Source organism: Suricata suricatta, chromosome 5, assembly GCF_006229205.1.
Source record: "Suricata suricatta isolate VVHF042 chromosome 5, meerkat_22Aug2017_6uvM2_HiC, whole genome shotgun sequence".
NCBI lineage: Eukaryota > Metazoa > Chordata > Mammalia > Carnivora > Herpestidae > Suricata > Suricata suricatta.
This window is the reverse complement of record NC_043704.1, coordinates 15,974,311-15,998,200: the sequence shown is the minus strand read 5'-3', so window position 1 is coordinate 15,998,200 and position 23,890 is coordinate 15,974,311. Positions and strand designations below refer to the sequence as shown.

Here is a 23,890-nt window from a genome sequence, read left to right as displayed (position 1 = left end):
ACTTGCACTCTGTCTCTCGAAAATAAATAAACATTAAAATTTTTAATTAAAAATTATTTTAATAAAAACTTTATAAAACCAAAAACATAAGACTGGGTCTGGGTCTGTCTGTCTCCAGACATTTCATTCCCCGCCCTTACCTTTTACATTTGTTAAGCCACACTATAAAGCTACAAATGCAGAAGACCAATGCATGATTCAGATGAGGTCAAGTTTTATTACTAAGCTTTTTAGCACCCCTGAGAAGATAGAATTAAAATGGAGAGGATAGGAGACAATCCCAAGCAAAGTGTTAAAGCATGTACAAAAGGTATGGAGTACAAAAGGAAAAAGTAAGTCATTTTAAAATTCACATCCATATTCCTTTCCCATCAAGAATCTGAAAATGAAAACCTGAATAGAATTCCATCTCATGACTTCAGGAAACGCAGGCTTGCTGTACAAAGCATTCCCCTCCATGTGTGGACAATCGATTCGGAGAACATTTCCACATCATTCTCTCAGAATGAAGTTTGCAGCTCCCAAGGATGTGCTAAATGTGGTCTGACTGTTTGTTTTCCCTGCTTTACCTAGCGCAATGATAGACTGTGAGAAATCACCCTACAATTGTTGACGTTAAAGCATTTTTCAAATTTGGCTCATAAGCTGGAGAAAATGAACAGTCACCGACACCTCTTCACCTTGCAAAATCCATTGGACACAGAAAGTGAAGTCTTCTGGAATCAATTTTATAGTCAAGACATTAACCTCTGTGGTCATTTGCCCGGCAGGAAGAGTAAGCTGATAAAAACACAGAATCAGCCACTATTCACTCTTTTTATGATTATGAGTGTGATAACAGCTTCCCTTTCAATTACATGACTGGGATTGTTTTGTTGGTAAAGTATCAAAAAAAGAGTGTACATCAAAGACAAATTTAGATGTTAACCATTTGCAAAATATCCCTGAAATAGGACAGTGTCTCATTGTCTGGAGGATAGATTTTGACTAAAACTGATTTTGACTGAAAATTACAGTATTATCTGGTCCAAAGAACTTGGGAAAAAACTCACATAGAGTCTCTGAAACTCCACCATGGAGAGGGGGTGGGGGGGGGACTATAATCTTCTTTCCTTTGGAAATTTGCAATATGCTTAAGTATATTTTAAAACTCAGAAAGGGGAAGAAAGCAAACTTGAAGATTTTGGTTAGTCCAGTATTCATCACATAAGGTACATATGTTTCTAATCTATTAAGTGTTCCTTAAGGCCAGTGTTCCAAGAGATAAATATTGGGAAGTGAGGCTTTAGACATTTGGAGTAGAGGAATTTTACAGACTCTATCTAGAAGCATAAAGGAGATTGATGGGAAATCTTACAATTTCTGAAAGAGACACCTGGTGAACATAGAAGAAAAGGAAGACTTTGGGCAAGTTCTAATCCTTTGACTTTATTTTGACCCCCACACTCAGCCTTGGCAGATTAAGAGCTTTCTTACGTCAGTGATGACTGTGTCTTGTCACTTTAACTCACGGATGTTAGTGTGCCAATATGAATCTTCCAGAAACACCTGTTATAACCCACATATCACATCTTACCAATCGATAGTCTATTTACATTGTCAACATATGGTTAACTTTCCTTTAACTGTTTCTTTTTTTCAAATAATTATAGACCCACAGCAAGTTGCAAAAATTGACCACAGAATGCCTTGAACTTCACCCAGTTGCTTTCATTAGTGACATCTTAACTATTACAATGTCAAAACAAGGAAATGGACATTATTGCAAAACTATCAGTAAGACTCCATCCATGTTCAGTTTTCCCAGTTTAAACATGTACACATTTGTTGTGCATATGCATGTGTGTGTGTGTTTGTATCATTGTGTGTAATTTTATCCCATAATAGATTCATGTAACCACTGTTGCCATCAAGATGGGGGCTATTGGTCAACTTTTTCATGTTAAAAAATTAAAAAGTGTAACAAATCTGAAAAAAATGGACCACATATTTTGGCTATTATATTTACATAATGTTATTTCATTTAATGAAACCTGAGGTTTTAAAAGAGTGAAATGTGTTCTTTTTAAGCAATGACATCAAACAGTGGTGTAGCAACTGAATTGAGGTGAGGGCCAGGCCAGGGCAGCAAGAAGATGTCAAGTCAGAATATTACACCCCTATGTCCCTTTTCCCCACATCACAAGCAGACACAGTGACATTAGAAAAGCCTAAGCTGAAAGGTAGGTCTTTGCATGCAAAGGTGTATATAATGTCTTTGTCTTCTTACTTTCTATACAAAAGGAAAAAATGCTCATGTGCATTACATGTTTTAGTATGTTTTTATAATTAATGTTTCTGATTTTACATTCTGTTATCATAAATAATGAAATACTTTGAATGAGGGGATATGGGAATGAATTGCGATTGGTTTGTCTGGTCCAGCTTTCAGGATAGCTCCACTTTATATTGTTTTTCATCTGTTTTGTTGCAGAATATTGATAATAATGCAAATGATTCTCATCCGTAAAAACTGCAATGATTTCCACCCAGTACCACTGATTTTTATCCCATAGAGAGACCACTTTGTAGTTCTCTTTGTAAGTTCATTCCAGCATTTCTGACAGTCTTCTTAATTGTGTTCTTTGAATTCTCCTTTGAACCAGTTGTAACTTTTCCATGGACCCCTCCTTTATTAATGAGTTAAATAAGATGTTTCATTTGTGTTTGTTTTTTATTTACATGAGAATCATGATTTTACTATTTGAGAAATTCTCTCTTAATACATTATGTTTTATACTGTGTCCCATTTTACATATTTACCTTCTGTTCTTCCCTTTCCAGGCCACGAAGAAGAATTTAAACTGAAGTAGGGGCATTAACAGCTCACCCCTCCCACATAGTACTATTACAATAAAATATGAATAGTTTTTAGGCTGAAAGAAATCTTAGAGATCACAGATTGCCAAGGACCATCCAAAAGAAATCTGAAGAGATCAGAGATTATCAAGGACTATCTCATTTTACAAGCATGGAAAGCAATACCTGCAGAAGTGAAGTGATGTATATAAGGCCACAATCTAGTTAACAAGGGAACTGGAATAGAGCCTGAGTCCCAACATATGTTTTACTTGCTCTACATCCCTATACATGGTGTCGTACAAGGAAAATAGCATCAAAAGATTTAAAAAGCCTGGTCTACCTATAGGAATCCTATGTATAGCAACATTTTTCCAAGTTGAACATTTGGTGTATACTTAATAAAAAGATCAATATTTCTTTCAAACCTAGAGCACCAAAAGATACACCAGAACACACACTAATGAAAAATAATAGAGTGCCCAATTTGGGCTCCAGTGAGTTAAATCTCCACAATCTCATTTTTCTTTATTATTTTCTCCTTGCCTAGAAGGATCTACTTCATTGTAAAGGATAAGACTTGAAATGTAACATTATTTAAGTTCTATAATTTTTAATGGATTAATCAGGTGGAAGGGGTGACGGACAAAGACTATTTTTCTCTAGGTAGCTGGTTGCTTGTCCAATGACAGGGGGTATCTCAGAACAAGTATGGTTTATCCAGGGAAGGACCACAGTTCAATAAGGGAATATCCATTATTTGACAATAATAATTGTGTACAGAGTGCTCAACGTCACTAGAAGCATGTGTAGTCTGTGCACAAAAAATGTGATGATGCTGAGGTTTGATGAGTAATTTACATTTCCAGAGTGGTTGGCAAAATACACAGTTTACAAAAGGAGGTAGGTTGGGGGGCATAAACAGGGTCCACAGCCCAGAAATGGCAACTGTTATGTCCCTAGACCCAAGACTCCATGTCAGCTGTGTGGTGGGGACTGCAAAAAGCGACAGTCTTTGACTGGTGTACATATGACAGTCAATATGCACCATAATCAGAAATTAGAGGTAAATGAAGTCCAGAACTGGGGTCATGGGGGGGGGGTGATGAGTGGAAGCCTGGGGTGCAGCATTTAAGAAGGCAATCCCTTGCACAACCCTGACAATGAATGTCCCCTTAGGAATGAGACGCTGCAATGAAGCAAATCAATGGAATGAAAACAGACAGAGCATAACACTAGAAGACCCCTAAGGGGACAGTATGGGGAACTCCTAGAGTAGAGGCATAGGTAAAGCATGGTGACAGGTGTGATTTCCTGTTGAATAGCTGCATAAAGTATTTTGAACTTGAGAAACAACTCACGTTTGTTTAATTCATAGTGCAGTGTCTCCCAAGTTGTTGTGTGCATCCCTGAACCCTACCCTGTGCGTTAGCATTTTATTAGACTGTTAATTGCAACTGAATGAGTCCCCAGTCACATAAATAAGACATTAATTTTGCTTCCCAAGAATACCATGAGTCCAAAGGACTATTCGTGCAAATCAAATGTGAAGGTTGTTTTTTATCATTGAAATCTTGTCACTCCAGACGCAAGACTCAGGCTTTCTCAAGCATGGGTGTCACTATTTCTGGAGGCTTCACCATCTCATTTTTAATTATTATGTAATCTCATATCTCTTGCTGCCCAGATATTATAGTTTAATAAAAGGAATTCACAGTTTTCTATCTCAAACCCCACATAATATTGTTCCCAGTGATGTGCCATTGCTTATGCATTTACCTCTTCCTGAGGTTCCCCTGGCCCCCACTTACACCCATCCTTCATGCCAAGAAAATGGGAAGAAGTTTGTCTTTTTCACTACACATGACCTAGCTCCTTACAGGCAAAAGTCCTTGTCTTTTCTAAGCTCCCAGCATTTTTCACAAAAGAATGTAATGCAAAGTTAAAGCTCCAAATATGTTTAGTGAGCTGAATTCACAGCATGGAGCTGATGTCACCTAATGCACTAAGGGCATTAGCAGTGGGGTAGTTATGAGTGAGCACACTGAGGTTAAAAGACAAGTGCCCCTCTTCACTCTCAGTTTCTTCTTAGACAACCATAGAGTCCAGCTTCGCATTACACTCTGTCACCATCATCCAACAGTCATCAACCTGTGTTACCTGGAGCCCAAACACAATAGGACATCAGAGGTTGGATGTGGTAAAGAGCAGAGTGCACATGAGAGGTAAAAATTATGGAGAGAGATAGGGAGGGATAGAGAGAGAAGGAGGAGGAGGAGGAGAGGAAGAGGGAGAGGCAGAAGGAGGAGAAGGAGAAAAGAAGAAAAGCAGAAAAGTGAGAGAAGAAAAATGGAAAGGTGGAAATTAGCAATAATGAGAGATTGAGAAAACTACAATGCAGAGAAAAAAGGGTACAAAAGGCATTCATCTTGTCTGATCCCTGAAATCTAAATCTTCATGTATACTTAAAAACAGTTATATATCAGACGTATGCTGATGTATGCATTTCCTCTCCAATCCTTTGCCTCTCCATTTGAATTTTTAGCATCTCACCTCAATGATCCCATTAGAGTGGGGGAAAATCTCCAAGTCATTCTAGAACTAGAATTTCCATGTCACTGGATATCCCTTCCTTCCATCTTTAAGTTGTTCTCTGTTTAAAGCATTATCTGTACTCATCACTTGTTGGGCCATCCTGTTTCAAGTCAGAAACTTCTAGTTTTACTAGGTTTGCTAGTGTGTCCCCAGGACTTTCTTACTGGCCATGCTACTGTGACCCCTTTGAATTTACTTTCCCAAATGCTTTCTTTACTCTACATTTTACCCATTCCACATTATACTGGGAAGAATTAGGAGTCCACCCTCATGGCTAATGATAATAATTCAGTTTCACAGAATCTTTTTCCTTACTAATAAAATGTTTAAGTGTTATTCACACCAAAGTCAATGAATAACTCTGCACCTAGATGACACATTTTATTAATTATGACTCTTTAGATGTGACAGAAATCTTCATGTATTTTAATTATCTTAATTAGTTTAAACCAAAAGAAGACTTTATTGGCTCATATAATCAAAGTACAGGAAAGGCTAATAAAGCTGGCTTAAGGGATGATGGAAACCAGAGACTCCTGTGTCACCAGGAACTTCAACATCCCTCTTCTCTATGCCTCTATTTTCTGTCTCTTGGGCAGGTTTCTGGGCACAGAAGGCCTGATTCCCATGCATCCATGCTTAGCCCATTATTGCCTTGGATAGAAGAGAAAAGGAGCCCTCTTTTCTCAGATTCAATTAGAAAAAGCTTGGGGAAAAGGGATCAGGGAAGACAAATCAATACACATCCATGGCACATGATTGGAGTAAGTGGTAAATAAATCTTTGTTGGTGTTTCTCCCACTCATGATGAGTTTTCACTTATTGTGTTATGAAAAGTTTGAACTAAATTTGGACACTACATTTAACCTCTGAGACAAAAACTTGCTCAAATTAAAAATAAACACAAAGGGTGTCCTGCCTCAGATCTGCATAGTATCCTACAAGGATCCTCTCACTACCACTCCTGAGCAGTGGATCCCAGGGATACCTCTGTGGGTTAGAAGGTTCAGAACATTGAAAGATATCTAATCTTACCTCCAGTTAGTGGAGAAGTCACTAAAACAAACAACATGGCAGGTATCATCCTCTACTTGTTGAGAAACTGAAGAGCTTCATCTACCCAGGTCATAATAATTTTGTAAATTTCTAAATCACAAATATATATTTCTTAACTGGAAGTCAAAATATTTCTTCCTGTAACTCCTCTCATTGCTTATTTTACACTTTAAGACTCTATTTATCTTTCTATCTCTTTCTTACATACACACACATACATACATACATACATACATACATACACCGAGTAACCCATCATACCATATATTTAGAGACAGTCATGATGTCCTCCAACCCCTAACACTTCATATTTTCTCTTTTTTTTCATGTCAATATATCAGATTTACTCAAATATTTTATATATTTTATAAATACTTTTTCATCTGGTTGATACCTCTGGACAAAGTCCAATTTAACACGTCTTTGAAAATGTAAACTCAAAACCAACTATAATTGGCAGCATAAGGTGTCCTCACTAAAAACAGGATGAGAATACTGACTTTATAGGAGCATACTCTAGAGAATAAAAATCCTTCCAGCTTTGATGGTGGAAGACACGCAAACTTGTTAGGTCTTAGACACTGGAATGCCTCCAAAATTTCACCATATGCCTAATGCCTTTTCCTAGAGAAATTCAAAGCCATTTCTGAGGGAAAGTATTCTGAGGATCTGGAACCCCAAATATAGATCACAAATCAAAATTTGAAAATCAATAAGGAACAGCAAGAACATATCAGATGCAAGAGTGAATGAGTTTATTAGGTCAAACAAAATTGACATTCTGTAAGAAGAATTTATGTAATTCTGAGTCAATTGTTTCAAAATTACAGACATGCACTTAATATTTTGGTCATTCTTAATTTCACCGTCTGAAAGAACTAAATGGTCAGTGAGTACTGGATGCCAAAGAAAGAGTGAAAAGCCAATGGTGAGAGAAGTTACCTAACATTCCTGAAAATCCTTTGGGAGCAGCTCTAAAAAGAGACTGAAATATTTTGCTCAAAGTGTCTGGAAACTCAACATGTCGATCTACAAAAGGCCGATCTGTAGGTTGGCCTGTAACACGCGGACTGACAGCTCCTAGAAGCCCAGTAGGTTGGGCGACAGAAACTGGATCCATAGCTCAGGGAAGGGAAACCACAGACTCCATAACCCAGGGGTCTGAAGCCACTGGATCTACAACCCAGAGACCAGACGCTTCTGGATCCATAGCTCAGGGAACAGCAGCTCCTGGACCCAGAGCCCACACACCCAGAGTAAGTTGTCTGGCAGGGACTGCAGAGCGTGGAGGCCCTCGGGCGGGAGCAGGATGTCTGGCAGGGGCTGGACACCGCGCAGGACGTCTGGCAGCTGGTGGGCTCACAGCAGGTCTCCTGGCAGCCGCTGTAGAGGGAGGAGCCCAGCTGGTAGGTGCTGGGAGAGCAGAGGTCAGTGAGGTAGACCAGGTTGCTGGGGTAGGAGGAGCCACAGGCGGAGCTTGGGTAGCGCTGGTAGCCCCCAAAGGAGCGGGAGGAGAAGTTTCCAGAGCAGCAGCTGTAGGACATGTTGAAGGAAGATGTGAGTTCAGCTGAGTGAGCGTCGGAAGGTGCTATGAGTTTCGATGCCGTGGTCAGGACTCCACGGTTATATATACTCTTAGACCTGGGTGTGTCACCGTCCAGATGTCCCTCCTCCTCGCTTGTCATTTTATGCAAGAAGGCCTTCTAGGTTATTGCTTAAGTCTCATTTACCACATCTTCACATACTTAATTGTGCTTCAATCACTCTGATACACTTACGAAGAAGCACCTCAATTTAATTCCCCAGAAATTCTCTGTGATTTGATCTTTGAATTTGATTCAATATTTGATTTGATATGTCATCATATTCCCAAATAGTCTTCCCCTATGGCCCATGTGGGTGGTGAGTCCTTGTACTACGAACTGGAAGTGTATAACCTGCTTCCTTACTTCTACGAAGTTTTTAAGAGGTTCGGTGGTTTGTCCTTTTCCTCACAAGCACATTAGAATGAATTTCTTCAAATACTAACTACATTCAGCTGTATCAACAATCAGTTGAACATTTTACTCTTTTTCTCTTTAAATTAATCCATGTAATTACTGATATCTATTAATTTAGCTTAATTAAATTGTAGATTCATTGACAAAGCACTCAGCCTGCCTTTTTCTGTGATATACTTGGCTTTCTTATGTATTGAGCTTGCCACTGGAATTAAGGGGTGTGGACATTATCCTTGTTCATGCCAATGGACTTCCTTAGGGGGAATAGAAGCCCAAAAGACTTCCTTAGAGGATGCTCTTGTAAGAAACAGATGCAACCCTTTGAGTGAGACTTTAAATAGAAGTGTTTGCTGGAACTGAGTTTCTACGTATATTTTCTGATGAGCCTGTCACATCGCAAACATCATTCTCTGTTTTTACCCTAAGTCACTGTACAGTTTTGTTGTTGTTGTTTAGCCTTATTTCTTGATGAAAGGACATATTCTTAGTTGCAGTTATTAATTTTCATCTAAAATACCATTTCAGGAATTAATGGTTAAAATTTTCTGAAGCCACTAACTTGAAGTATTAGAGCTACAGGGGTTTTTAATAATATCTTTGGTCAACCCACACATTGAAAAATTATGCCTCAAAGAGGTTCAGTAAATTTCTCCTAATTGCTAAGTAAGATAGAAGTTCGAACCACGGTCTCCTTATGCAGAGTCAAGATTCAAATACTCTGCAAATATAAAAGCAAATTTAACTTTAACTTGTCTCAGAAAAGAATCTATTAAGTTTATTTATACTAAGATATAAAAGCTTAATAAAAAGCCTTATTTACCTCTCCAAAGAATATTTGCATTGACGAGTGTTCAACAGTAGAATTCCATGCATCACTGATCTTTATGCATTTAAAGCATACTTTACTTTCTAGCCCAAGAAAGAGAAAAGAACCTGGATAACCCATACATAGATTAATGAAAAAAAGAAAAGAAGGAAGAAGAAAAAGGGCCATTTCTTATCTGGTTTGTGCTCATTCGTCTTCTTTAGAATCTGACATTTTATTTGGTTTAACTAAGAAGAATGGCATTTACAATTGTCATTGAAAAGAAAGCTTCTTAACTACCTGAAAATTAACTTGCTGAATTCCAAAGCACGCTGCTTCAGCTCACTTAGTTACTTTGTTTTATGATTATCTCTCCCATGCAGAATCCAAAGTGTGGCATGCATCACATGAAGTGCTCTTGTGCAATACTTAAACCATCCCTCTGATTCACTGAAGGACAGTAAGTTATGCTTTATGAATGGACACCTATTAAATTTACTAAAGAAGTATGTACCACCCCCAACACATGGGATGCCTAGAAATGCCAGACTTTAACTCCTTTAGAATGCGTAATATTTCTTCCTTCTTATTAGTAGTTGGTTCTACTTTAAAAAAAAAAAGAAAGAAAGAAAAGACCTTCCAAGACTTTCTAATATCCAGAAGTGCTTGCTTTTCCAGGCCAGCTCCCTAGTCTTGGGAATTAACATCGAAATAACTCAGGAATAAGTCAATTACAATTAATATCCCCCACACCCATTCTTAACTAGGCTAACACTTTTCATTAGTCATTTGTGCACTTTGTACAGATACTAGTGAATAACTCGTAAATGCTAATAAATGTGTCCCTCTGAAAGGAAGAAAACAAAACAAAACAAAACTAAAGAGACTATTAAGTTCAGAGGTGGATCCTGACCCAATAAAACACTCTGTGTACCCTATACGCAAAGGCAGAGTGTTTAAAGAAAAAAAAAAAAAAAACATTGTCTGGATAGGTCAGTAGAAAAATGCTATCTTGCAAAATCTGTTACTGAATTGGAAAAATACCAGTACGACATGGAAGAAACAAGCATTAGAGGACTCACTGGCCACAAGTAACTTAATGACAAGAATTCCTTGAGTACTGATTGTTTTTTCAGGTCACCGCATGTCATCGAGTTCAGTCTTCAAGCAGACAATCTCTTGTTGCAACGTTTTCAGATATTTTTGAATACCGTTCACATTAGGCAAATATTAGAAGACATAGAGAAACCCATATGCTCCAACCTAGGTCTTTTATCTTCCCCGTTCTCTTTTTCCTTACATTCTCGCACTGCCTTCTCTGGACTTACAAGGACCTCTGCTTACCCCACCATGAAGGTTCTTCTTCATAAGAGTTACTCTTCACTAGGATTTTACTTTCCAAATTCTCTCAGCCAGGGAGTGATTCGTCTGTTAAAGGTGTAGTAAAGGTGCAGTAATCGGCTGAAAGACCGATTTCTGGGTGAAGGATGAGGAAAACCTCTCCGCCTTGCTGCCCTGCCCTTTGTCTCAGGCACCAAGCAAGCTGCTACTTTGCAGGAGGTCACCTGTCTCCTTGTTGGACCCTGCTGGGTGCGGGCACTCCCCTCATGTCACCACAGCCTCTTCCTGCTTCAAACCGACCACTGTAAGACTGCAGAGCCAATCATCCATTACTCTTACTTAAAAAAAAATTCTTAGTGGTTGTTTATTATTGAGAGACACACAGATGGTGAGCAGGGGAGTTGCAGAGAGAGAGAGGGAGACACAGAATCCTAAGCAGGCTCCAAGCTCTGAGCTGTCAGGACAGAGCCCCACGAAGGACTCAAACTCATGAGCCATGAGATCATGACCAGAGCCAAAGTCAGATGCTTAACCGACTGAGCTCCGCCAGGCTCTCCTATAACCTCTTCTACTTTAAGTGAAAAGGCCCGTGTGGCTGATTTCTAAGCTACTAGGCTTACCGCCCTCCCTGATCTTCTGACCCTTGCATTTACCTAATCCATTTAGAAAATGGAAAAAATAAAGAATAGAGTAATAAAGCAAATTCTAGAATGCCTAACTCACAGTGTTATCATTTGAACACATTTGTTTCATCTCTTTCCCTGTCTCTGTCTCTGTCTCTCTCTCTCAACTAAAGAAATACAATGTTACAGGTGTAATACCTCTGTGGACACCCTCAGTCTGCTGCTCTTTTCAATTTTCCAGCGGGGAAACATTTAGTCTGAAGTATTTTCCAGCAAATTTTCTGCACACAAGTTAATAATAAGCACATGCACTTTGTTGTTTAATTATTATTGTTTTAAGTTGTAAGAATGCAGTCTTGTTGCACATGTATTTGTAAATATATTTCATTAAAAATTACTTTTAAAATATATTCATGTTGATATTTATATATTTCTTTTTTATTTTTTTAATGTTTTTTTCAGCTATTTTTGAGAGACAGAGAGAGACAGCGCAAGCAGGGGAGGGTCAGAGAGAGGGAGACACAGAATCCGAAGCAGGCTCCAAGCTCTGAGCTGTCAGCACAGAGCCTGATGTGGGGCTCAAACCTATGAACTGTGAGATCATGAGCTGAGCCGAAGCCAGGCACTTAACCGACTGAGCCACCCAGGTGCCTCTATATTTATATATTTCTATCTTCACTTCAGTAGGACTTTCAAGCACCAGGCGGTATTCAAAGGAGTTTATTCCAAATATAAGCTCATTGAATCTTTGTAATAATCCACGCGGTACATACTCCTATGGTTCTTATTTTAGAGAGGATAAAAGTTTGAGTTTCTGACCCATGGCCATTCATGTAGTAAGTAGCAGAGTTGGGATTTGAACCCAGATACTGGTTCTATCGTCAGAGTTTGTGCAAAGAGCCACTTTATTATAATATAATGACTTTGTTTCTTTCTGTTAGTACCATATGGAATTCTTCCATATAAAAATATCACATTTTATTTATCTATTTCCTTATTATTTTTGATTCCTCACTATCACAAATCATGTGACAAGGAGCATACTTATCCCCATGCCCACCTCTTGAGTTTCCATCAGGTATGTAGGTAGAGGTAGACTTGCTAGGAATGTTCAATTTCATTTTCAATTTTAGCATAGTAATTAGGAGAATGGCCTGTGGATTCAGAAGGGCTGGGTTTGAGTCTGGACTCCATCCTCTGCCAGTTATATAACCAGGACTCCCTCAAGTTTATTCTTCTGTTACTACCTTCCATCTATTGTTGTATAGAGTTATTTTGCCTTTCAAACTATTTTTTTAGGAGTTCTTTGTGTATTCTTTATTTTATGCCTTCATCTTCGGTATGTTGCAAATAGACCCCTTCACTTGGTTGTTTGACTTTTTTTTAAGGTCAGCTCTATTGAGGTACAATGTACACATGATGAAATTCATCTCTTTGAGGCATAAAGCTCAATGAGTTTTGACAGACATATACAATCATGTAACCACCAACACAACAGAAATACAGAACATCCCATTATCACCCAAGGTTTCCTTGTTCCTCTTTGTGTCAATGGCTTCCCACCACATATCTGAACTTCTGTCCATATAGTCTTTTCTTTTTGGAAATGCATTGTAAATGGAATTGTCCATCACATGACTTTTTGTGGCTAGTTTCATTTACAGAGTACACTGCTTTTGAGTTTCATTCATGTTGTTATACAGTTCAATAGGCCCTTCCTCTTCATTGCTAAGTGGTATTTCACTGTATGTATCTATTCACTATCCATAACATTTAGATGATTTCCAGTTTGGGGGCTATTATGGACAAAGCTGCCATGAACACTTACATGCAGGTTTCTTCATAGATTTTTTTCATTTTTTCTAGAATAATTTTTGGGAGTGTGATTGCTGGATTATATGGCAAGTGCATGGTTAGCATTACAAAAACACTGCTACCCTGTTTTCCACAGTGGCTGTGCCATTTTAGATTTCCAACAGCAAAGTTCCAGTTGTTCCAAATCCTCAATAACACCAGCATGTTATCATGATTTATTATTACCATTATCCATTATTATTTCCTCCTCTAGGAGGCATATGGTGGTGTGACATGTGATTTTAACTTTCATTTCCCCAATGATTAAGACTAGTGCACATCTTTTGATGTGTTATTTGCCTTCCGTATCTCTCCTTCAGTGGTATCTATTCAAAGTTTTAAGTCACTTTTGAGTGGTTTGACTTCATATAATTGAGTTGTAAGAGCCCTTCATATATCCCAGATCCGAGGCTTTTCTCAAATATTTTCCTCCAAGGTTGTAGCTTATGGCTTGCAATTTCATTTTCTTATCGAAGTATTTTCTTAAAGAGCAGATATTTTTGATTTTGACTAAGTTCAATTTATCAAACAAATTTAGTATTTTGTGCAATGCCTGAGTCAAGGATTTTTTTTGTCCTATAGATGTCCAATTATCCTGATGCCATTTGCCGTCCTTTGCCCACTGTCCTTTGCCCAATGAATCACAATGACGCTTTTATCCAAGTCAATTAATCATACTTGTGCAGACCTATGTCTGGAGTTACTCCTCTGTTCCATTAGTGTCATGTCTACCCGATACTACCATGCTTTCATTACTTCAGCTTTATAGTAAGCCTGGACATTAGATTGTAAGTCCCCAAACATTGTTCTTTATTTTCCAAAGTATTTGCTTATATGAGTTCTTTTGGGTTTCCATTTAAATTTCACAATAAATTTATAAATTTCCACAAAAAACTTGCTATGATTTGTAATCAGGATTTTGTCAAATTTATGTTCAATTGGGGGAGTTTAAATCTTCATTGTCTTTGTGTCATAAACATGAACTATCTCTACATTTATTTAAATATTCTTTAATATCTCTCATCAATGGGTTATAGATTTCACTACACAAATCCTGCGTATGTGTGGTTGGATTTACAGCTCAGTACTTTGTGGATTTTCATGCTATTTTAGATGGTATTTTAAAATTTCAATTTCTATCTGTTCATCACTTTTACATAGAATTACATTTTTCTATGACTTTGTATCCTGCAACTGTCCAAAATTCATTTATTAGTTCTAGCAGAAATTTGTGAATTATTTCAAGTCTTTTGTATAGGCTATCATGTCATCTACACATAAAGCCAATGTTCTTTCTTCCTTTAAGATACATATAACTCTTTTCTTTTGGTCTCATTGTATTTGGTAAAACCTCCAGGGACCCTTGCTTGGGTGGCTCAGTCCATTAAGAATCTGATTCTCCGTTTTGCCTATGGTCATGATCTTAAGGTCATGGGATTGAGCCCTGCATCAGGCTCTGCCCTAATCTTGGAGGCTGCTAAAGACTCTTTCTCCCTCTCCCTTTGCCTCTCCTCCACTCATTCTTTCCCCCTCTCTCTCCAAAGAAAGAAAGGAAGAGAGGAAGAAAGAAGAAAGAAAGAAAGAAAGAAAGAAAGAAAGAAAGAAAGAAAGAAAGAAAGAAAGAAGAAAGAAAGAAAGAAAGAAAGAAAGAAAGAAAGAAAGAGAAAGAAAGAAAGAAGAAAGAAAGAAAGAAAGAAAGAAAGAAAGAGAAAGAAAGAAGAAAGAAAGAAAGAAAGAAAGAAAGAAAGAAAGAAAGAAAGAAAGAAAGAAAGAAAGAAAGAAAAATAATCTGAAACACAATGCTGAGTGTAAATGGTCAAAGCACATATCCTTGCTTTGTTCCTGAGCATTCAGTCTTTCATTGTTAACTATGATGTCACTGGCATGGTTTGTAGATGCCATGCTAATTATCAGGTCAGGTAAGTTCTCTCCTAAATCATGTTTGCTGAGAGCTTTTACTATGAGTGCATGCATGTTGAGTGTTCCAAATCTTTTTAGGAATTTATTGAGATTATTTTATAGTTGAGTTTTTAATCTTTTGATATGATAATTTGCACTGGGTAATTTTGAGTACTGAAATCAACTTTGCATTCCTGAGAAAAATATTTTTGATCATTTGATCATATATTATGCTTTTATTATATACTGGATTAGACTTACATTTTTCCAAGTTTTTTTTAATGCCAATTACTTACAATGTGTATTGGTTTATAATTTTCTTATAACAGTGTCCATTGTCTAGTTTTCTACAAGGGTAATGTTGATCTTATAAAATTAGTTGAGAAGTGTGTATGCCTCTTTTTTCTGAAATATATTTTGTGTAGAATTTGTTCTTGAATATTTTGAATAATTTTCCAACAAAGCCACCTCAACTTGAAATTTGCTTTATTGGAAGGTTTTCAGTGGTCAACTTAATTTCTTTTATAGGTATCGGGCTATCCAGGATGTCTCATTATTCTTGCTGGAGCTCTTAGTGTGTATCTATCAAGGAATTTCCCCATTTTACCTTTGGTATCCCAGCAAGTGACCTCAGAAACCAGCAACAATGGTCATGTAAATATGCATGGGCTATGACAAAAGCAGAGATAGTGGTGACCTGTCTCTTTACCACATGGACCGCCTAAGCCATTGTTGGGGCCACTCTGTCCGGAAAAAGGGGTAATTTCAATAATACCAACTGGAGCAAAAACTGAGTCCAGAAGGAATAAAACCAACAATCTCCTATTTATTACCTCATTTGTCTTGTTTTATTGCTTATCATTTCCACCAAAATATGCACAGATCTGTCCTCTCTCAGATGGTCATTCAAATAAAATGTTATTGCTTATCTGTAATAAAAGTATTTTAAGGAAACCAAACATCTTTTGTATCATATTGAACTTGATTGCCTCAAAACAGAACACAGATTCCACTTGATCAGATGCCCCAGTTTTCTCCTCTGCATCAATCCGTGTGGACACGCGTGGCCACATTTCTGCCTCACATGCTCTCAGCGCCTCATTTAACAGTGCGTTACTAAGGTGGCCGGCTATGGCGACAGGTTTCACCTTCCCTTTAAATAAAGATCATTCTCTGGGTCCTGTATGCGTCATTTACCTGCTGAAGGTTCAATCTTCAGACCATTTGTCAGTTGATAAACATGGCTGGTTCTTCTAAGAGAATTAGAAAATACTCAGCTGTTTCCAGACCATACTTCTCAAAGCCCCATCTTGAATGTTTTCCTGTACCTCTTGGGTAAATTCCTAGAAGTGCTATTGCTGGATCATAGGGTAGTTCTATTTTTGAGTTTTTGAGGAATCTCCACACTGTTTTCCAGAGCAGCTATACAAGTTTACATTCCCACCAAGAGTGTAAGAAGTTGCCTGTTTCTCCACATCCTCACCAGCATCTAGAGTCTCTTGATTTGTTCATTTTAGCCACTCTGACTGGCATGGGGTGGTATCTCAGTCTGGTTTTGATTTGTATTTCCCTGATGATGAGTGATGAGGATATTATGCTAAGTGAAATAAGTCAGTCAGAGAAACACAGATACCATGTTTCACTCATATGTGGATCTTGAGAAACTTAACAGAAGACCATGGGGGAGGGAAGTGGGAAAATAGTTACAGAGAGGGAGGGACGTAAACCATAAGAGACTCTCAAAAAATGAGCACAAACTGAGGGTTGGGGGGTGAAGGGAAAGTGGGTGTTAAGCATGGAGGAGGGCACTTGTTAGAATGAACACTGGGTGTTGTATGGAAACCAATTTGACAATAAATTATATTTTTAAAAAAGTTTTCAGAGATGTGCACAATGTCAAAAAAAATTAGGAGACCAGAAAGGGAGTCTAGTATTACATTCAACTTCTATGTTCCTTATTGCTTTGTTTGTTTGAATTCAGCACTGTAGACAAAACAGAAACACAGCCTAACTAGGAAATGAATAAAGCACAGATATATTTTACAGAACTAGATATTATTAAACCTACTGAGGGAATGCTAGTGCGTGAAACCACAGATTACAACGTCTGATTTCTTATGCTGAGAAAGGTGAATTTTAGTGTATTAAGGTGGAAAGAACACCAAATTACAGCAGTTTACTTCAGGCTGTTAAGTAGATCAGAGGCGGGACCAGATGGCCACCAGAGGTCCTGACAGTTGCCAAATTCTATGACTTTAAGGTAAAATTTTCTTTCCAATAATTCAGTCTTCATAACGAGTTTCCATATGAGTACTTTTGTTGTTGTTGTTAGTGTTTCGTCTTTATCCGGTTTTGAAGGAAGGGTGCATTTCTTCCTTAGTGAAGTTCAAGCAAGATTCAAGAAGTACATGATCAGAGGTGCCTGTGTGGCTCAGTCGGCTAAGCCTCCGACCTTGGCTCAAGTCATGATCTCACTGTTTGTGGGTCCGAGCCCCACATCAGGCTCTGTGCTGACAGCTCAGAGCCTGGAGCCTGTCTTTGGATTCTGTGTCTTCCTCTCTCTCTGACCGTCCCCTGTTCACACTCTCTCTCTCTCTCTCTCTCTCTCTCTCTCTCTCTCTCTCTCTCTCTCTCTCAAAAATAAAAATAAAAAAGCACTAAAAAAAATTAAAGGAGCTCCTGGGTGGCTTAGTCGGTTAAGCGTCTGGCTTCCACTCAGGTCATGATCTCTCAATTCATGGGTTGGAGCCCTGTGTCGGGCTCTGAGCTAGCTGTCAGCACAGCTAGCTTCAGATCCTGCTTCAGATTCTGTATATCCCTCTCTGACCCCCCCTTCGCCCACCATGCTGTCTCTCTCTGTCTCTCAAAAATAAATTAAAAAAAAACCATAAAATAATTTTAAAAATTAAAAATGGAAAAAAAAGAAGTACATGATCAATTTGGTCAGAGAGGACACTGATTGCAAACATAAAGAACATCACTCTGGAGAGTGTATAAGAGTTCTCCAGAGAAACAGAACCACTAATATGTGCATGCGAGTATGTGTACAGTAAATTTACATAAGATCTGTGTGTATACACATGTGTATGTGTGATATGTATTCGTGAGTTGTGTGTGTGTGTACAGAGATTGAGAAATCTACATTTTAGAATTGGGTGGTGTGGTTGTGGGACTGACAAGCATAAAATCTACAAAATCAGCCAGCAGACTGGAAATGCATCCTGCCATCCATTGGCAGTCTTGAGTCTGAGTTCCATAGCATAGCAGGAGGACAACTCAGGCAGGATTTCTATGTGCAGCCTTGAAAATTCCTTCTTCAAGAAACCTCAGTCTTTTTACTGATTGGATGGGGGCATACCCACATTATGGAGGTAACCTACTACACTCAAACTCTATTGATTTTTGTAATAATTATCTCTACATCTTGACTGGTGTTTCACAAATAATGGGACAGTGTGAACCAGCCAAGTGGAAACATTACAGTTAACCATGACCGATAGTTATTAAGGCATTAGAAAATAAGGAATTAGTGTTAGCAAACAGTTCTTTCATCAGAAAAATATAGTAATTTGTCACTCTACTATTTACTTCTGTTGACTTATTATTTCTTCATTTATCTCAATAATATTAATAATATGAAACTTGTAGATATCTCAGTATCTTTGAGTCGTTCTGAATTAAGTTATATTTAAAGGCACAAGCTTTAAAATCTCAATAACACTTAAAAGAAATCAAAATTTCTCTCAAGACAAGCCTTTTGAAAAGGTAAAGCACCATCTGGGAAAGACATTAGTCTTGTCTATTTTAAAAGAATGGTAAAATATTCATAAACCAGTACTATTCAGTGTAAATTAAATCTGTGTATACGCTATACCCATCACAATGACAGATGTATTCTATGTATTTATTTACCAAAAGTATAGTTGATGTCCTGTAATATTGAAATGTTTATTATAATACTTTTAAGAACTCTTGACTTGAAATACAAGACTATGAATCTTTGTTATGCGAAATCACATTTGTTTAAATGTATTTGTTCACTTAAAGTTGCAAACCATGTTTGCCATTTGCTGTAAGATGCGAGTTTTCACACACTATACTCATGATTATTTACATCTTAGTTCTGACATCACTGAGTTTGCTATGATTAACCCACTCAAGTTGTGTAAACATCCTGATGAGTTCTTTGGAACTAAACGCATACCTAAAAGCACTTCTAGTTGTGTTTTTTATAATATGCAGGTAAAATAGAGAGCCTAATGATTATTTTTGGAATACAGTGCAGAATTTCAATTTTTTTCAATAAGAGTGGATAATATTTAATAAGCAATTTATATGAACCAGGCATTGTGCTAAACATTATATATGGTACATAATTATTCTATTTAACTCACAGCAGTTCTAAAATATTTTTTTCTCTTATAGATGAGTTATAATACAGTAGAGACAATGTACCTTCATAGCTTTATCTGAATCCATGCTCTTAGTTCCTAACTGTACTGCCTTAGTAATAAAGAAGATGGATAAATGGTTGGGAAAGTAGAGAGTGAAAGGTTGGGAGCAGGGTAAGAAATTAAAAAAATATTAGGGGAACAAAGTGAGAAATATTGGAATGATTAAGATTAGGGCATGCTCAGTACCTGTTTTTGGTTTCAGTTTTCTTGTTTCAATAATTCTGTTGAAAATAAATTTTAATTACACTGTTGTCTATGCTCTATTAATTCACATCAGAAAAATCAAGTAACTTCATGCCATCACCCTAAACATCAAGGATACTCAAAAATCGATCTCCCCTAAAATAAAATATAAAAATTTCCACCCTGGGGGCACCTGGATGGCTCAGTCTGTTGAGTGTCCAACTCTGGACTTCAGCTCAAATCATAACCTCATGAGTCCTGGGGTCCAACCCTGTGAGTGGGGCTCAAGCCTCGTGTGGGGCTCTGCAATGGTGGTGCAGAGCTTGCTTGGGATTCTCTTTCTCTCCATCTCTCTCTCACTGCCTCCCCTCACCTCTCTCAAAATAAACATTTGAAAAATTTTCACTCTGATTATATAAACTTTTACAAATCCTTATATATTTTCTGAATGCATCCTTTTTCTTTTGGTTCAACTAAAACTCCAAAGGGTTGGGTCCCCCTCAAATAGTGGCTCCCATGAAGCCTTTCCTAACTTTTCTCTGTCAAGATCCCCCTTGTTCAAAAACGCTCATTGCTTTTCTACGAGTCAACCCTGAAAATTACTTTATTTTAATTTCTAGTTAACATGTCATATATTATGAGTATGCAAAGCTATAGAAAGACAAGTTGAAGACTGCTAATAATTAAAGGCAAGCTTATACAGGAGAAAGCACAGATGCAAATACTAGGAAGTTGAAAAGGTTAGTCCAAAATGTCATCCCGGGTAAAAAGGAGATTTCCTGGAAGAGAGATCAAAACAAAGGGATATGGAGTAACATAGAAATTACATGGAAAAGGGTCGCCTGGGTGGCTCAGTCAGTTGAGCATCCAACTTTGACTCAGGTCATGATCTCACAGTTCGTGGGTTCGAGCTCTGCATCAGGCTCTGTGCTGACAGCTAGCTCAGAGCCTGGAGCCTGCTTCAGATTCTGCATCTCCCTCTCTCTCTGTCCCTCTACTGTTCATGCTCTTTCTCTGTCTCTCAAAAGCAAATAAATGTAAAAAAAATTGAAGGAAATTACATGGAAAGGAAAGAAAGTAGGATTAATGTGAATGAGAAAAATGTATTCCAGAAATTTACATAAGCAAACTAATTTAATCCTTCTAAGAAATATATTTCACTGTCATTTACATTTTCCAGAAGCAGAGGCAGAGCCAAACAAAGCTTACATAAGATAACTTCACCTAAGTAATAACTTCACTTACATTCACGCTTGTCTCACTCCAAACTCCATTTTTTTCAAATTTTTAACATTTTTGTATTTTGAAAGAGAGAGAGAGAGAAAGCAAAGGAGGGGCAGAGAGAGAAGGAGGGAGAGAGAATTCCAAGCAGGCTCTGTGCAGAGACCAACATGGGGCTTGGTCCCAAAACCATGAGATCAGGACCTGAGCCAATATCAAGAGTTGGACTCAACTGAATGAGCTACACTGGTGTCCCCAAATTCCATTCTTTTTATTCATTCATTAATTTACTCATTCATTCCCTCACTCACTCATTCTATTTGTTTCACTTGCTCTCATAAACATGAGTTTCTTACACAGAATAGATATTTACTAATTTTGAATAGATGAGCTAATGTATAGATACATAAACAAATGGGAAACTGAAATCATTATAGTCTGATTATTAGTACCAAATTGATTCTCAAATTTTCCCAAATGGACTCTGTTAGGGACCTGGAATATATTTCTGAATGATAAGAATTAGGTCAGATTTTACTTCTTTGAGACAACACAGGTCTCAAATGGAGCAGGAACACACAAAAAAGATCTTTTCTCAGCACAATTCTTAAGCTGTACTCTTTGCTTTATCTCATGAGGAATGGGGAGAAGCTAATCATTGTTTGGGCTTTTTAAAAAATATCTTGCTTGGGGCTCTAAGTTTGAATAGAGACAAAGAGAAATAAAAAGAGAAAAAGGAAATCTAATTAAGAATCTATAGCAATGACTTCAAAATCTGGAGCACCTGGTTTGCATATTCGCCAGAAACTCTATACCTTGCATTTAAATGGTTGGTGTACCTTAGGGGAAGCAGAACTAATGCATTTTCATGCCAAAGAAAATTAACTAAAGACATACAGAACACATTGAAATAAATAAATAGAAACATGAGCCCAATTTCTATGTTAAATTAATTATTATAAAATAAGGTGATATCTTTCTCTTCCTTTGTGACATACTAGAATGAGATAATCCAGAAAGAAAAGAAAATAAAATGTGTCCTAAGAAAGGGAGATGAAGGGGGCTGGGAGTGAGGTAGGGGAGAAAGAGAATTTTGGAAGTAGCAACTTGCACATTTCTAGTTGTAGCATAGGTTATCAGTGAATTAAAATAGGTCTCACTTCTTAGAAATGGATAGGTAGTTCTGAGTTAAAAGATCTGGTGCTTCCTTAGTAATAAAATTTTTAAAAACTCATCGTTTGAGATCTTAGGAATGCAACATACTGATTTACGGACCTCTGAACCAAATCAAAAAGATGGTTTGCTTCCATCTTTTATGCATTGCCTGATTATTTAACCAAGCAATACCCTTTTTTTAATGAGCTATTGAAAGCTGCAGTAGTTTGATTTTGGTATTGTTGTTGCACTTGAGTAGAGACAGACCTTTTGTCTACAAGCTATATGAAGAGTGCAACTGCAAAACAAGAGCAAAAGGCACTTCCTCCCATGACGGTACAGTAACCATACAGATCGAATCCTCAGGGACATTCCATCTTTGCAATAGCTCAGATTTTTGTTCCTGTCTTTTTCTTTGCACACCAGATCTATTCTTTAGCAAAATTGTAAAAGGCTGCCGTTATGGACATTAGGTATCCCAACATAACCATCTGGAGTGTGTCCAGTTTGTTCTTCATAGGACCAATTTTTATTTGAAGCTTGAGTTTTTATATGAAGTTGCATTATTTTGGATTTGGTTGTCTTGTGATGAATTTTTTCATATGTGTTCTGTGACATACTATTGTTAAATGAACTGTTGCTATTGTGAGATAGATTTTAACTGGCCTATTTAAGGTTTCTTGTGAATGGCACTACTGTAGGGACATTCTAGTATTTGCTTCCATTGTTTGGGCCTTGTGGATAATGTACAGATTTAAAAACAAATCTTGTTGCTAGTTTGCCCATTTCTTTCCCTGCACTTTGTTACATCTGGGATACAGTCTAACTCATCTGATTTAATATGCATTTTAAAAAGTGCCATAACTATTAAACACCTTGTTTACAGACAGATGAAATTGATTTATTCCAACCAAAAAAAAAAAAAAAGAGAGACTGATCTCTCCTAGAGAAACAACAGGTGTGTCAAAGAGGCCCAATTCATCATGAGTGGTAGGGAAATTCTCAAATCCACAGACCCACAATCCATACACTGGAAACCAGAGTCTACAGCCCCAAGCTCATATTCTCATCCTCTGGAAAGACTGGTGAGGAAGGGTGCCCATAAGTGGGCACTGGATAGCTGGAAGGTTCCCTGGTAGCCAGCAGAAACTTAGTAGACATGGGAAAATGGAGTCAATGACTGTGATCACTCAATTCCTGGAAAGGCAAGACTCCCCTCTGACAGATTGACAGTGCATGAATTTGACAAAGTGCCACAGACTGGGTGCTTAACCAACAGAAATGCATAGTCTCACAGTTCTGGAAGTGGGTTGCCCTAGAGCTAAGTGCTGACAGGATTGGTTCCTTCTAAGGACTGAAACAGAAGGATCCTTTCCAGGCTGCTCCCCTTGGCTTCTAGGTGCTCATCTTCTCCTTGGGTCTCTCAACTTCTCCTTCCTTCTATGCATGAATGTGTCTTTGCTTACATTTCCCCTTTTTATGACAACAGTCATATTGGATCACAGTCCCTCACAATGAGCTCACTATTGACCTTGATTGCTTCTCTAGAGACCCTATCTTCCAAGAAGGTCATATTCTGAGATAATGGGGTTTAGGACTCCAACATATGAATTTCGAGGGACAGAATTTAATTCATAACAAGAGACAAGCAGTCATTAAAATGGGAAAAAAGACATTTAAAAATTTTGATTAGATATTGTCTCAAAACTTCAGTTTTCTCTTGGTTTAATGAGGAATTGGAGTGAATTTTCTCCTAAGGAACTTTATAAATCCTTTCCACTGGGCATGTGGGTGAGGAAAACAACTTGGTGGAGTCCTTGGGGGTTTCACTGAATCAGTTATCTAATTAAAATGAAATTGATTTCC

At 37.7% G+C, this 23,890-nt stretch overlaps 1 protein-coding gene across 1 annotated transcript; it reads right to left on the bottom strand.

The window, feature by feature from the left end:
* Positions 1-7,505: 7,505 nt before the first annotated feature.
* LOC115292705 (keratin-associated protein 13-2-like) lies at positions 7,506-8,081 on the bottom strand. Its single transcript, XM_029940738.1, has one exon. The coding sequence runs from the start codon at positions 8,031-8,033 to the stop codon at positions 7,506-7,508; it is 528 nt and encodes a 175-aa protein (XP_029796598.1). The 5' UTR covers positions 8,034-8,081.
* Positions 8,082-23,890: the final 15,809 nt, after the last annotated feature.